Source organism: Anneissia japonica, unplaced genomic scaffold (assembly GCF_011630105.1).
Source record: "Anneissia japonica isolate Jap-2015-1 unplaced genomic scaffold, ASM1163010v1 scaffold11799_len232112_cov184, whole genome shotgun sequence".
Taxonomy (NCBI): domain Eukaryota; kingdom Metazoa; phylum Echinodermata; class Crinoidea; order Comatulida; family Comatulidae; genus Anneissia; species Anneissia japonica.
This window is the reverse complement of record NW_022708567.1, coordinates 107597-124068: the sequence shown is the minus strand read 5'-3', so window position 1 is coordinate 124068 and position 16472 is coordinate 107597. Positions and strand designations below refer to the sequence as shown.

Here is a 16472-nt window from a genome sequence, read left to right as displayed (position 1 = left end):
TGTTCGATTCCCACACGAACCAATTTTTTTTTAATGCAGTTTATTTGATGGTGGATAATGAATAGCAAACCTGGTGGTTGTGTGTTCGATTCCCATACGAACCCAATTGCAATTTATATATTTTATATGAGAAGAATCTATGAATATTCACCACACGAGCCAGTTTTTTTTTTTTTTTTTGAGATAATGGGTTCAATCCCCACACGAGCCAGGTTTTCATTTTTTTTGTTTAATCTTCATTATTGGCTAGTATTTAAGGACGTACTGTGTATTTGGTACGATAACACAACACTCCTCACTCCTATATTTCTTGAGACAAACTTAGCTTTTTTAGTGGTTGTTATCTGGCTAGCTAAACTGGAGGAGGTTGTGGGTTCGATTCCCACACGAACCATGGCAAGAGTATATGTTGCCTTTATTGATTTAAAAAGAGCCTTTGATTCAATTGATCATCAGTTTCTTATATTTAAATTAAAGAAAGAAGGTTTAAAACAAAATATACTTAACATTATTATTTCAATGTATGACAAACTTTCTGCCAATGTAAAAATTGGAAGTATTATCAGTAATCAATTCAGATGTTTAATTGGTATTCAACAAGGGTCACCTCTATCCTCTTTTCTTTTTAATTTATTTATTAACAATTTTAAGTAAAATATTAAATTTATCGGAACGTACACATAAAATTCAAATTGGCGATTTTCTCATTAACCATTTACTTTATGCAGACGACCATGTTCTTATGAATAACATTGTTTTTGGTTTGCGATCTTCTTTAAACAAATTGGCTGTCTATTGTGATAAATGGGGTCTTACTGTTAATATTGAAAAAAGTAATGTTGTTGTTTTAAAAATGGGGGAAAATTTAAAAAAAAATAGAAAAATGGTATTATAAAGATGTTTTATTACAAGTAGTTAAATCTTACAATTATCTTGATGTAGTGTTTAATTCAAATGGCACATGGACGAATGCAATTAGTTATAACTGTACAAAAGCAAAGAAAGCTCTTTTTACTTTAAAATGATTAAATCATAACCAATTTGGCAACTTACCAATACATTTGTGGAACAAAATTTTGGATGTAAAAATAGTACCAATATTAATGTATAGCAATGAGATCTGGGGAATCAATGACATACAAATTATTGAAAAATTTCACTCTAGGTTTTGCAGATTCATTTTAGGAATAGGCAGCACAGCTCCAACTATTGCAGTTATGGGTGAATGCGGGAGATTTTCACTTTCTGTTGCTGGTATTTGAAATACTTTACGTTATTGGTTACGTTTAATTAATGCAGATAATAAACGTTGTATTTACAGTTGTTATAGATTCCAGTTAAGAAGATTACAGTCCAACGATAAATCTTGGTTGTACTTTATTAATAGCCTGGATGCAGTAGGAAATTAGCGGGAAAAAGTAAAGGAAAATTAATTTTTGGTTTGGTTGTACCATGGAGAAAATTTATTTTCTCCATGGTTGTACTTTATTAAAAGTAGCATAACATTTGGAAATAATGTAAATTTTTTTTAACAAATGGCAAAAAAAGTCTGAGAGGGCCATTTCCGAGCAGAGGCACCTATTTAATAATTTTCTCACTTACCTATGTCCTATAAAGACAATTAGGTAAGGGGGTGTGGCAGTGAATGTGTTTTTTAGCCAAATACGCTATTATTGAAAGCCGTAAGTACTGCATACCCGACTGTCGTGTATCTTAGTGTTAAAATATTAGTTAAATACACGGCAGTGGTGCATACATGTAGCCTGGAGAAGGAGGAAATAGTTAGATATGGGCTCCCTTCGCTAAGTCCCTACATTAGAATTTTCACTTAATAAGTAAGGAACCTGGTCTAATTTAAAATATTTTATTAACTATCCTCTTTACTTTTAAAGTATGTAGGTCTAGGCCCTAGGCCTAGGCCTATCTCGCACTGCACTACTAGGCCTAGCCTATCTATGCACATATGATAGATGCTACGGCCTAAAAGCCTGCCCCACCCAGCCTAGCCAGGCCTGTATTAGTCTGTGTGACTGAAGCTCTCTCCTAACTTATTTGGCTAGGCCTCTTGGTTCATGCAGAGCTGTAATGTAAACTTGGTGTACTGTGACACGTCAAAACAACCCAATTATTCAATTTAAGCAAGCCAGCAGTAGATTTGCAGGGCGGGATGGGGCCGGGAGGCAGTCGGGAAGAGCGAACCCTCCCACCCCACTTTTCCTGTCAATGTCCTGAATCACAATTCGTCGGGTAGAAAAAACATGTATTTTTTACATAATTTATGTCACGACCAAATAAAATCTACTTCCTAAAGCCATAAACGCCTTAAAAAGGAAGATTTCACCAAATCTTACCAATGTCTGCACTTGGGTTTTGGAGTCAGTTAGTTTTACTGCAAGAAACTGTAAAACTTAACGAGCCGTAAAAATAAACTATTGAGTTTGAGGGTGCTAATCCATGACATCTCCATTGAGTAACACTTTGAAAAACATGAGACACGTGTTTGCATTTGATTCTTCAGAAAATTATTACTTGGTAAGTTTTACTGGGCACAGTCCACTCGGTTAAAGCCATGGTTAAAGTAACTAACTGCTCGTCTTGGTAAGTCTCCTGGGCTCTGGGCTGTTTGCACTGGATTTTGGTAAACTAACCATTGTCAAATAGTTTTACCGAAAAAAGTCCGGTGGAATATTGTGTCTTACTTAGTTTTATAATAAGACTTAATGTAGCTCTTGGGGAAAGATTTACAGGAGGCATTTATTAAATAATATTCTTTAAACTTAATGTACTTTGTATGTTTTTTTCTAATTTACAATGTAGAACTGACAAAAAGATGATGACTTCAGAAGAGAGCAGCTTGTTCAACAATGCAGTTAATAAAATTACAAATGTGTACTGTTCTCGGAGATACCGAAGACTAATCCATGGTATGTGTGATGTATTTACGACTGTCATGGACAAAGATGAATTAAAAGCGAGAGAAAATTTTACATCTGAACAGACACAAACTCATTTACAAGTTCCAATTTATACCGGCAGTTTTTCAGAAGGCCTACAAAATAATAATGACATGGATGTAATGTATCAATACCCATATGCTTTGGATGCAAACATCATGTCTAGTGATATTTTGAAGAAAAATTACACTCTTATTGATGATGGTAGTATGGTGTTAGTAAAAAAAAGTGTAATAAATTATCAGTATGTTACAGAGAATGTGACAACCAGTACTTATCTACCAATTCCTAAACAAACAGAAACGAGTCCTACTGATTTAAACGCATTTGTTTTGATGGCGGATGACCATATGGTGGTTACTAAAGAAGTTGACATTCCTTGTCAATCTTTAACCAAAGATGACCACAAACAGTTGGTATTCCAAAAATCAAAATCTGACAAAAAACCTATAGTTTTAACACCAAAATTATTTTTAGTAACTGAATTTTCATATCCTGGGCATTGCTTTGTGTATCTGGAAACACAAACTGCTGACCGTTTGGTTTTATATGACATCAAACAAGCAACCCATCTCAAGGAACAGACTGATATACCAGTTCCTGTAACTCGGGTCCATGATTGGCCTGCTACGAAAACTACTGCAGAAGTATGTAATAATTTAACGTCTAAAGATACAGTAATTTGCCTTAAGTGTCCCATCTGGCCAGAAGGTGCAAATGGCTTCTTTACACGTCATCGTAAACATGACTGGCCAACATCGGAAACTTTAAAAGCTATAAAGGAAAAAGGACTTCCCCATTTGGTAAGCAAAGCACACCCATACAGTCATGGTGCCCAGGCCGATAAAGAATTTCGTATATCTACATCACTTGCTGGTAGGATGTTAGTAGAATCAATGAATGATGTACAATTCAAGACTTATTTCTTATGCAAAGAAATAAAACCTAAAGAGATTGAATATCAGGGCAGAGTATACAAAAACTTGATCACTTCCTACTTTATTAAGACAACTATCTTCTGGATGTGTGAAGAGAAGGAGAAGACATACTGGACTCAAAAAAATTTAGTACAGATTGTAGCAGATGTTTATAATAATTTAATTACATGTCTCAAGAACAAATCTTGTCCTAATTACTTCATACCAGAAAATCTCATGATGTCACACTTTTCAGAAAAAGAAGTAGAAGCTGGGCTATCGGCACTGGAAAACATAACAAAACATAAATTCTTCAAACTTCCTGAATCAGTTTTCCTCAACAAGCTACATTCACACCCAGGAATATTAAAAAAACTTGATGATATGCTTTCACATGAGCATGTGAGATACTTAGAAAGAATAGTAAAAACACTAAATGAGGAAGAAGATTTGTGGCAGACAGAACAGAACAAGATTTTAAAAGAAAGAATTTTCTTATTTATTTGGTATATGCCATTTTCACTTTTGGATGTTGTGTGTAGGAGACAACTAATGCAGTATCTTAAAGATGTGACAGTGTTTTTACATGAAGGTGTAAACGAAGACAAAGTAGTGGTTACAATCATACAGCGACTTCTAAATCGTATGCTTGGATATGCACACTTAATAACAGCAAAATCACTCTCAACATCTGAGTCTAAACATCATTTTCAACAGGCAGAAGATTTTCTGCTGAACACAAAGCTTCCAGATATACTGGATGAACCAGAAATCAGTGAAAAAGGACAACTGTTATTATTCTATTACCTTAGTGGCAACAGAGAAAAATGTTTGCATCTTTGCGAACATTTACAAGGCACTGGAATTATTGATACTATATACAGCTCACTCATGATACATGTGTGGCTAACAAGTCCTAACAGCGAGTATTTAGAAACCACGTTTTCATCAGATGAAACACTTCTTAAATGTCTTCGTTCTGGAAATATGTACATTTTCCCGACAGCTTTATTACATTACGTTAGTTACTGTCTTGACCTTAACAAAGACTTATCACTGAATTACCTAAAGAAGATAGTGGCCGAATTATTAAATCAATATACCAGCGGTTATGAGGATTCACATAGTAGGTTCTACTACTCTCTGGTCCTAAAGCTTAGATGTCGACATAATGATTTTAGTGAAAGTACCAGAAAAAACTTAGACAAAATGGATAGAATACTGAAATTAATCCCAGATGCCAACAAGTTCTAATCTAGAACGATAATTTATTTATTTATTTTACATATAAAATCCATGTTTCATGAATAATATAAATACAAAGAAAACCATTACTGTACTACTGTAAAATAAGTATTAGAAAATAGACCAGAACGATCCAGGCCTCCTTGGCAAAAATATAATAGGAGTTTACTGTATGTTATTTTGCTATTGGATGGCTGTACTTTAGTTCCCACAATTAAACATTAGTGCTAATCAGAGATTAGCTACTACTACTAGATTAGCTACTACTGTAGTATGAATTCTACTGATGGAACTGTAAATCGACATGTATGATAAGAAAGAAACTGAAATAAGACAATGTTTTAAATCCCCTGCAAAAATTAACTGAATTTTTAATACTTTGTTTAGCAAACTATTTTGTTAAAAGATAGTCAGCGGGCAGCCGAAAAAATATAGGAAATGGTTTTGCACAAGCAACTAGGTGGAGGAGAAAATAAAAATACAATTTTATTTATGAATGTAAACTGTAGTAATAATGCGATTGATAAATGCTTTAAATTTATATCATTAAAAGAAGAAATATAGACCTTATTTTAGAAGATTTTAAGTCCAGCAGTGGTGGCGGCAGAAATTTGCCCACGAAGCTTCGGTCGATGGCCTGGAATAAAAAAAAAATTCTGGTATGTTTCACTGAGTGGCAGGTGCAATAAAAATGTAAAAAGCAGATAGAAATTTCCATTTTTTTCATCAAAGTGACGTCTCCTGCCATCCATGTAAAACATTTTAGTTCCCAACCCATCTCTTCTAAGGCAAGGCATCCCATATATCACTGCCATTGCTCATGTATTGCCCAGTGTAATTGCTGGTTAAATGTGAAAAAATTAAACAAATGAACAATAATTATTTTTTTCCTTTTTATTATCTTCAGTGTTCAACACATAATGCTAGAAAATAGTCAAACCTTATACATACTTTCTGTCCTGGTTAAAAAAATATTTAGCAGCAATATGCATGGATAACTTCCCCCAATTAGTATTATCAAGGTGTAAGTATACTCGCTAGACTCGCACTTGTCATGACCCTTAAAATATATCTCTTCAATACAAAGAAGTCCTTCAAAATTGAAACTGTGTATGTACAGTATTTATATAAATTTACATTGGACATGTTCATGATCCTACTACACTACAATTTCTATTCACATTTGCTACCATACAACACTCATTGCATGCTACATTTGTACAGTATGTAGACTGTATGTGGAGTTCTTAGTAATTTAGAGTCAATTGCTGCTACATCAATTACAGAACACCGCAAGAAGCTAATTAATGAATAACTGCAAAATGCTGTATGCTACATTTAGAAAATGTAGTAACATGTGATGCACAGTGCATTTAATATATTATTGCTGCACATTCTTAGCACGGTAAGATGCTGTATACATTTAAGCTTGCCTAAGTCGACTTTGCCTAACTCAAACAATTTCTTAAGTCGATCTACCAAGTTGTGTTTCCACTTAATTAACCATCTGTAAAGCTTTGTCTTCACTATCAAATTTTATGTGACAAAAAAATGTGATGTTCCCATATATTGGTACGATGACGTCATATCACATACTATAAAATTGTACCAAAAAAAGTTGTTCCATCACCGTGGCATTTTATGTGACGTTTTTTTAATGAACTTTGATAGTATCCAAGTCGCACAATTTTTCAATGCCTTTTTGGATTTAACTGTATTTACTAACACTGCTCATACACTCTATGTTAGACACAGTGAATTCAGATGAGCACAGTAAAGAATAGTGCGCGGTTACAGCGATGCCAGTGGTTCCTGTATAGTAGTCAAGAAGAATCTTGTCTGCGGATAGAATGTCTACATTTTGCCTACATGCACTGCGGTTCTACAAAATGCTTCACGTAAGTACTGTACATTCATGATGGGCTAAAAATCCTACATTTCTTACAGTCTCATATTTTACTAATCCACATAAACAGCTACAATACATGATAGTATTAAATTTGTGGTCTTTGTCTTTTTCCAAACTTACATTTAGAAAAAAGGTCACAATACATTAACATAGAAATGAGCAGAATGGCACAAAAAATATATAATTTATAAACAAAAAGGGTATTTTTGATAGAAAATAACAGTTGTTTTAGTAAAATGATGTTAAAACAGTACTTGCAGATAATTTGGTATTTTATAATTTGAAATTCAGATGAGCTAATACTGTTAAACTTTAAATGGATATGGAATGCCCATGAGGATAACCTTGCAAATTTTAAATACAAAAGAGATTACAGATTCTAAATTTTAACAAGGTTGATTTTGCTACTATTGTTGCCCTTAAACATTGTTTTTTCCCAATTTACACTAAAATCATGTGATTTACTATTATTCATTGCTTATTACACAACACATTGAGAAAAGAGCATATCCTAATGCGAAAATCCAATTAACACTTAGGCCTCAAAGCTCAGTTGGTAATGTATCTGAACAGTAATCGGAAGGTCTTTGTTTTGAATCCCGATGGGGATGTATGTTTTTCTCAAGTATATATTATCACTAAAATCAATAACTGCCTATTTGGCCAAATCCTTCCTAACCAAACCACCTGCACCTTTGCATCAAAAAACATTCACCACAAGAGCTTCTGAACCTTTGGCTCTTACAAGCCTGGACAGTGCAACAGAAATTTCACTGTTTGGAAGAAACATTAGGTTTGGCTTATAAATCTTCATGTAACATTTCATGAAAATTAAATACAATAAATTATAGCATACTGTAAAAATAAATGTCATAAAGAAAAACAAAATAAGACATACAAGGTAGGAAAGTTATACTGCAGAAGATAGAAAACTGATTTTACTGATCCATAAAAAACAACTATTGCACTATTTAACCCTATTCATCACTAACCATCCAACTTTAAAATTTACAACATTATTTTATAATGTAACAAATACATCCCCATCTGTAGTTAAGCCAAATGTTCCTTAATTCACTTAAAGCAAACCTTTCCCATCTTGCATTTCAGGAGAAAAAGCCAAATTCTCATTTGAAGTTAACCTCTTTTTAATAAACTTGAAGCTAAACTTTTCTACATGCGAGGCTTCCTCCCATTTCAACCTTGGCACCTCTCTGGGTTACATTTTAACATGTAAAGAATATTCAATGCGGGCTCAAAATCTATTATGACAACAGCTCATGAGAATGCCACTTAAAATTGTTTATATTACTATCTATGCAATTCATGTGGTATATTCATCAGACCCATTACAACTAATGCCGCCAAAATTTTAAAAAAATTAAGCCTTTTGAAAAACAATTCCTCGCATTAATTAATTCCGGCACCTGCTGGCTAATCAGTCCGAGCTTCACACCTTCTGGAAATCCAGTTTATATAAGGAATGTGAAATAAATCCTGGTTGATCCGCTCTGTGTCAAGGGTATCAAAAACCGTTAGTGCAATCCTGTTATTAAAATGTAACATCTCCTGGGATTCCTTTAATAATCGAGAAGATAAAAATTGGGTCGCACAGCCTGGAAATTATGATGGGCAATTAGAGACTTTACAAAGACCGTGCACTTAACTTCTCATCATCCCATGGATAATTATGTTAACGTACAATGTTAACCTATTTTTTCGCCTAAATTTATTGATTAGTAAGGTTCTAAGCTGGATATTAAGTGCATCATAGGTTAGTGTACTGTAGTATGTTATATGATACCAGTATATAACATCAATAAAAAAAATTGGTATCCAAATAATTTAATGAGAACAGCATTTCTGTAGCCTCTACATAATTAACTAATTTTTATACTATTTTATAGATGGCTATCCACACCTAATTACCAATTAACCAATCATAGAAACAACAATTTTTTAGAATATAAATAAGTAAATATTAAATGAAAAAGAAATAGACAAAAGTTTGCTTTGTTCCTCTAGAGTAGTGTATTGTGTTGTTTCTATTTTAACTTATTTTAAAAGCAATATGATGAATTTGTTCTGATTTGAATAAAATTTTACAATTTTGTTCAATATTATGTAAAGGGTCTAATTACCTTTATTTAAAGGAGTTTGGAAATCATTAATTAATAAATTACAAATAATGAGTAAAAAGAGGACAAGACACACCCAAATTTCAGTTTTTTTATTTAATTTTCCTCACTTCTCAGGAGCCGTAAGTCTCCCACATGTCATGGGAATGCCCCACAAATTAGCAGTGTCTCCCCACTGGCACAAGCAAGCAAAAATCTCCCAGAAACTAACCATTTTCCCACAAATTCATGATTCATGATGATGTTTTACTATTGTCTCTCAGAAGTCAGAAGGCCAATGGTATCACCAGAATTAAACCAGATTTTCTTAAGTGCATTCTCCCAATTTTTGCCTCCTGCATTTCTTTCCACAAGTACTGATATCACGTTACCCCTGTATAAAAATTGCTTAACTAAATATAATAAATTCGTCGCTCACATCACAAACTAACACAACCAAAGTAGATTGTGTTAGTTCGTGAAATCACAGTAGCGCGTCAAAACGAGCGTGTTTTGGTTGTCAAGCAATTTTGTATTCTTTACCACACAAAAAGTCCTTAACAACAACAGCGCGTATTTTGACGCACTATCTTGATTTCAAGAACTAACACAATCTACTTTGATTGTGTTAGTTTGTGATGTGAGCAACGAATTGTTGAATTTTACCACAGTCGGAATGGGCCGTGATGTTGGTTCGCCACGCTGCCGATACCTTGCACTTCCTCTTGTTGTTTGGCAGTGTAAGCATGCCAGGGTGAATGACTTTGTGCTTTGTTGGGTTTCGTCATTGTCAGGCAGTAGTTGCCCTCGTTGGTCATTGTGTTTGCTATCTCATTGTGTTTGTAGTCTGTGGTGGTCCCTGTTGCTAGTGGGGTGAGGACTGTCTTTGTAGGGTGTACACTATTGCTTCCATGATTTGTGGTATACCTTCCAAATGGAGGGGTTGGTTCTCTTTTTCCTAAATTAAAATTATCTGAAAAATAATTAATGAATATGAATTGATGGCACCTGCTAGATTTGAATGGTTTTTGGTTTATATTCTCATTCCCTCTAAAAGCATCTGCCCTGTTTTATTATAAAACATGGCTATTTTAATGCAGATGGCTAGTTAGAAAAAAAAGAATTATTTATATAAAAGAGTAGATCATACAGTATTTATATTATAAATATGATCTACTGATTATAATTGCAACCACGTAAAGCTACCCCTTAATATAATAATGAAAAATGATGACAATGAAGATGATGGTACAGTAAGTATAGGTAATGATAATGGTAGTGATGGAAAGGATACCAATGATATTAAAATGATATGCATTTAACGATTGTGATGATGTGATAATTATGAGACAAAAATGGTAGGGCAGCATTGCCAATTCTCCCATAACTTGCTGGAGTCTCCCGGAAATCAGGACGATCTCCCGCAAGCAAGCAAGAATCCTCTTCTACAAATTCATACATGTAAAACCTTTTCTATTTTCAAAAAAAAAATAAATATTTTACATGTATGTATAAATTTGTGGGAGGTGGGTTATTTTCTGGGAGATTCTTGCTTGTTGCATGTTTCAATGCTTTGTTATCAATGATCTCATGGAAGACAGTGCTAATGGGTATCACTATGTGTAGCAAAATAACTTTAAATGTGTTAAGGAAGCTCATTAGGTAGATCAGTGACAGATTCAAGGGGAGGGGAACAGCCAGCCCAAGCACCCCCCCCCACCCCTAAAATTTTCAAAATTATAAAAAAGATGAGAAAAAAAAAATTATATTTAAATTTAAGTCTGAGAGTGCCATTTCCGGCCATCTTGAGGTGCCACATCGTAAATTTTCCTGGATCCACCACTGCAGATCTCCTAGAATTTTTCCAACTTGGAACACCTAGTGAGAGCAGTGTTAGTCATTATCATAATGATGGTGATGATGGCATTAAAAATGATGATGAAATTATGTTCTTCTGTCCATCAGAGACACTAACAATTTGTATCCACTACACCACTTACCAACTAGAGGGGCGCCTGTGATCGGTGAGTAAGCGTTCCTTTTTCCTGAATTCTTCCGAACATCACTTGAACTGAGGGCATCATTGCTTCCATAGCGACTGTACAAATTGGCTTGAGCGCCATAAGCTCTGGAAATATTGCTGAAATCAAAGGTAATTTTTGGAACTGATAAATGGTAATACACAAAATTGCTCTAGATTGTTCAATATTCTAAAAAAATCCATTCATCAGCAGAAGTTGCAAGAATGAATGGGGTATTAATGCATGTGCCATGGTGCATGCAAAATTATAGCTTAATTAATTTAGATCTCCCAGAAGTCGCTTCTCCTAATATGGGACCCTTGTACTTCTTCATCATACAGATAATAGATATGAAGACAACTGGCACCAGACCAGAGTTATGTCAATTTTTTTTCCAAGTCCTGATCTAATATTTGGATGTTTATATTACCTTTTATTTTCATTAGAGGAGGTGAGGTTCTTTTTTTTTAGTGTAACTTAGACAACGTATGATTTTCATGCAAATATGGCTTGAATTATGACTATTCAAAATATGATTATGAATATTTATGTTATTTTACATTTTGTACATTTATGTGTTATGTAGCATTACTTGTAACTTCATATTATTAGTTAAATGTTTAAAGAAACACATAATAATTTTAGCCACTGAACATAAATCATTGTTTGGCAGTAATTGACTGGGTAATCTGGTTGTCTAACAACACTTAATATTTACTGATGTTTTTTTTTATTGTAGAATTACTTTTAATATTATTAACAGAAAAGGTTTACAAGAACAACTGATATTATGCACACCCAAAATGTGTCTCAAGTTGTGCTACTCGCACTACGAAACGACCCTAACCTTCACGCAATTATTACTCTAGTTATAATCTACATACAAATTAAGTGCTAATTTTACTTTCTCTTTCTGATTCATGTTTTTTTTATAAGACCAATAAACATGGCCTCATAAATGATATCCTTTGTATGATTCTAGTTTGTAGCACTGTAAAATTATTAAATTGTTAATGTGAATGAACGGTGTGTCCATTGTTGTACTCATTAACAAATGAACAGTTAACTTCAGTTTGACAGAATTAACACAAAAAAAAACACATGTCAGGAGCCAGTATGATATTTGACCCAATGACCTTAGTAATGACCTTACCCTGGGGAATTTGATCTGATGTTAGAGGAAGGGTCCATAGCATGTATAGATCCAAATGACTGTGATCGTTTAATAGCAGGAAGAGCACTGCCACCTGGAGGCTCATCACTGAACAGATCGCTTTTCTTCCGGGCACTTCCAGCCGAGTGAGAGGTGTATCTTGCCGACCATTGGTTATTCCTTTGGGAAGATGTGTCCCGTTGCTTTCCACTTGCCCGACTGTTTGGTGCAAGAGGTGGTTTTGAATAGATAGAATATTTTCTCTCATAACTTGATTCTGGCTGACTGTTGAAGAATCCCTCAAAGATGACAAAGTTGTTGACCTAAAGAGGGAATAAAATTTGAAATATTTTGGTTTACAGTTTAACAAATTTGACTGATAGTTCTAGAACAAGATTCTATATGCTGCGACTAATTAAAAAAATTATTGCACTAAAAACATGATAAATGAACTGTACATGTTAAATTATTCTCTCATGAGTAGAAATATAGTTTTATGGTTTAGCTATATACTATCTGTACGTAATATATATTGCTACTTTGCAGGGGATGAAATCTTCCATGTGTATCTTTAGAAATGGCAGCTTAGTACATTATCTATTGAGGCATGGATACACATTTAATACTTTGACCCTATAATATAGGATAGGCCTAGCTCTAGATACTACAACAACTTTACCACAATCTCAAGTAACAGCTTCAATATTATTTGACAGAAATTTGTATTAATAACCATGCATGCATATCTCAACAATATGAGACGACACAGCAATACTAATAGGCCTCAGTAATGTAAATGTGCTATACAAACCTCAGTATTATTGAAAATCAAAATGTCTGAGCAATAACTTGATTCTCATTTAATGTTTGAGTCAGAGCAAATTTATTCTCACCTGAGATATATGTGCCCGTAGACTGTAATGTTTGATAAGGAACTGAGTAAACTTGTGAGATGGACGGTCTATAGCCAAATGCTGAGGTTTCACTTTTTCAACCTAAAATTAAAGCAATTTCCAAATAATAAGAGTTAAATAATCAATTTAATAGTTGCTTTGAGGTGGATGCAAGGAAAAGAAAAAGAATACAAGAATGAATGTTAACACTATTGCTATACACTACAAGGATCATTTATTTTTGTACACAGTCCACTCTGCCAATACCAACCCCCCTCCAGACCAGCTACAATGTTCAGTTTTCCATAAACTTTGGTACATTTGTATTGAACCCTTTCTGAACAAGCCTGTTAAAAAATCAAATCGTTCCATTATATCGCACCATTCCAACAATCGTTGCTCGTGGCACAGTGGACTAGATGTTGCACTTCTCCTCATGAGGGTCGCTTCATGTCCTCTGCAGCCGGTAAACCAGCGCACTTTCAACTGCCCATGACAGGAGCCGAGTGGACCAGTACACCGGAGTAACCCCTACTTGTCTCAAAATATGTACTGGGTTTTTTAAAGTACACATAAGCACTATAGGTTAAAATAGGCAAGCAAAGCCCAGTGGGTTTGTTAATGTTATGACTAGACTACACAACACAAAGTTATATAACATATTATTATTTAACACATAACACATTTAGTACCTGTTGTTTTGCTGTACTGCACAGCAAACTCAATTACCAATAAATTTGGTGCTTTTATATTGTTTTTACGTGCATATTCAGTCTACAACACATTCTTCATCGTCACAATGCTGGTCGGTTGTAAACAACAGCACTTTGAGCACTACTGCAGTCGATATGTGCTCACATGAAAATCCAAATTAAATCTGATTATTGCGTTATTTCGTCCAGAAATCATTGTTTATTAACTGTATGCTTGGTTTGTACAAGTTGATGTTTGTGTTCCAGACCAAATATGTTTAGAATTCGGAATTGGAAGAGATTTGGTTTTCAAAATGCCTTATATTAAGGAGCATTTGTGAAACTTTAAAACAAGTTTGGTTTTGCGTGAGAAACTAAGAAAAAAGATTTTCTTTCACAAAACTTACATTGAGCATATGTTGGAAGAGCTGTTTACCACACCCCCTCCGCTGGACAGATTCATGGACATAGAAGTCTAACACACACATTGGTTTCATTTCATGTTGTTTACTATAACGATCAAGTACAAATAGCTTCTTTCTGCCAATCTTCAATATACCTAAAACTGCTCCAAAACCCCTGAAAATACAAGTTATAAAATGCATGCGACAGATTTAAATAAATGCTGCACTTTTAAATGCCCCTTGAATAAATGCCTTGTCATACTTTAGAAATCTATACATTTTTAAGGTATCAATGCTCTGATTTTATATGTTCAAGTTCACAGTTCATTATTTCCCCCTGCATATTCGGTCAACATGCTTAAGAATACTCGGTTCTATAGTTGCACATGATTCATCTCAGAAACATGTAATCTAATCATGTATCACTATGCCTTCACTATACTGATCATCGTCTTCACTATACTATTATATTATTTCAGATTGGATAAATATTATATTACTGTTATTAGTATTAATATGTTCATGTTTATTATTAACCCTTTCATTTTTCTACACATTGATTACGATTTTGATTTTAACTTACTTATTAGCTGCTGGATCTTTCATAATGTATAAGTGATGGTCCGTGAACCTCATCTTAACTCCTAAAGTGATTGGACCGTGCAAACCTTGCGCCTGAAACAACAAATAGTAATAACTTCATAAGTACGGAATCAATACTTGTTTGAAAAATTAAAGACAATCATAATTACCATTTGAAGTGATTAAGAAAGCATTTGTACTGGGAATGGACTGTTCCATTATATTTTGTAGGTGAAGGACCTAATAACTACAAAGGTATTCTACCCGTAGTAATTTTTTTTTTTTTTTTTAATTTCTATATGTTATCCACTGTATGTTTCGTCAAATCTGTGGATGTGTTTGCTGCCGGATGCTATGTTAGTAACAGCAGTTTCTTTTCTTCTATTACAAAGTTGAATAAAAAATAAAACAAACTGAAAATACTCCTCGTGAGACCTACTCTCTTCTTACCTTAGCAGATGCCTTTCCCATTTCATCAATGACAGTTATTAGGTTTGATTGTAAATTCCCATGACTGTGTATAAAGCAAAAAGCATATTGACAAGTATAATGAAAGAAAGAAACATAGCGATTACTATGCAATTGATTCTAAGGTTTAGGTATTGCTTCCCTTTTCGAAGCCTCTCCTCTACCATGGACCTACTAATAGGTCCATGCCTCTACATGGAGAGAGGCTTCCAACAAGGGGCAGAGCTTTAGCAGAAGGGTTATGCCTACCAGACAGTATTGCCAATGCCACGATTTTTGGGATCCATCTTGTCAATAAAAACACTTAAGATGTGAGTGTAGGCAGTGGCGGCTCTAGGATATATTTTCTGGGGGGAGGGGCTGTCCGACAGGGGGACTTGAGCTTGTAGTAGGCCCAAGCTGGGGGAAGGGTTTGAGAGGAAGTTCCACCTCCAAAATGAGATTTAAGAACTCTCAGTCTCAGACTGTGACAGACATGTGTTGGCTTGGCGAGGGCCTATTTCTATATTTTTTTTTTTGTCTGACTGCCTGACGAGCTGTCCGATGGGGGTGGGGCCTTGACCTGTACTGTGGGGGGCCTTGACCTGTACTGTGGGGGGGCTTGACCTGTACTGTGGGGGACTTAAGCCCCTGGTTCCCTACCCCACCCCTCACCCGGCGCTGGCGGCGCCGTCACTAGGTGTTGGCGAGGCCTTGGTTGGCAGGTCCAGGTTCGAATCCTGATTGAAGGATACTTTTATACTGCGCAGGGGTATTGTTACACAAGTCTTAAAAATAAAACGTTGAACAATAAAAATAAACACCCAATCAGAATAATTAGCCTAGGATTTAAAGGAATAACTTTAGACCTAGGCCTACACTGGCCTACCTGTCTAAAAAACACATGAAGACGATTACTCTGCTGGCGTCATGTTGCCATGTAACAGGAAATGCTTAGAGCTGCCTACCACCAAACCATCTTTACTTACCCGTGTGTTTTGTATGGCATTAGGCGATTATCTATCATTGAAATCCTTTCTCCGAAGAGATAATTTATATTGAATGGAAATTCCATTGTATCCTAGTATGTCTATAGCATATATATGCAGAAAAACAGTATAAAACATAGGCCTAGGCC

The 16472-nt window shown here is 34.7% G+C and overlaps 2 protein-coding genes across 3 annotated transcripts; one reads left to right on the top strand and one right to left on the bottom strand.

The window, feature by feature from the left end:
* Nucleotides 1-1730: 1730 nt before the first annotated feature.
* LOC117106535 lies at nucleotides 1731-5360 on the top strand. Its single transcript, XM_033247912.1, has 2 exons — nucleotides 1731-1835; nucleotides 2818-5360. The coding sequence occupies exon 2, from the start codon at nucleotides 2831-2833 to the stop codon at nucleotides 5123-5125; it is 2295 nt and encodes a 764-aa protein (XP_033103803.1). The 5' UTR covers nucleotides 1731-1835; nucleotides 2818-2830; the 3' UTR covers nucleotides 5126-5360.
* Nucleotides 5361-5995: 635 nt separating this feature from the next.
* LOC117106537 (alpha-tubulin N-acetyltransferase 1-like) lies at nucleotides 5996-16409 on the bottom strand. Of its 2 annotated transcripts, XM_033247914.1 has the most exons (9): nucleotides 16324-16409; nucleotides 15338-15401; nucleotides 14889-14980; nucleotides 14309-14480; nucleotides 13210-13311; nucleotides 12317-12639; nucleotides 11143-11282; nucleotides 9817-10115; nucleotides 5996-9576 (listed from the first exon to the last, which is right to left on the bottom strand). In XM_033247914.1, the coding sequence occupies exons 1-9, from the start codon at nucleotides 16407-16409 to the stop codon at nucleotides 9556-9558; spliced, it is 1299 nt and encodes a 432-aa protein (XP_033103805.1). In that variant the 3' UTR covers nucleotides 5996-9555. The 2 variants fall into 2 exon arrangements, with proteins under 2 accessions (XP_033103805.1, XP_033103806.1); XM_033247915.1 differs by having other exon boundaries at nucleotides 5996-10115.
* Nucleotides 16410-16472: the final 63 nt, after the last annotated feature.

What these genes read in the sequence shown, in the direction of transcription:
- LOC117106535 (XM_033247912.1), top strand. Translation starts at nt 2,831, where the DNA reads ATGATGACTTCAGAAGAGAGCAGCTTGTTCAACAATGCAGTTAATAAA.
- LOC117106537 (XM_033247914.1), bottom strand. Translation starts at nt 16,409, where the DNA reads ATGGAATTTCCATTCAATATAAATTATCTCTTCGGAGAAAGGATTTCA. An exon ending in TCTTCCAACATATGCTCAAT is followed by an intron (nt 13,312 to 14,308) that starts GTAAGTTTTGTG and finishes CTTTAATTTTAG; the next exon opens with GTTGAAAAAGTGAAACCTCA. An exon ending in ATCAGATCAAATTCCCCAGG is followed by an intron (nt 11,283 to 12,316) that starts GTAAGGTCATTA and finishes CTTTGATTTCAG; the next exon opens with CAATATTTCCAGAGCTTATG.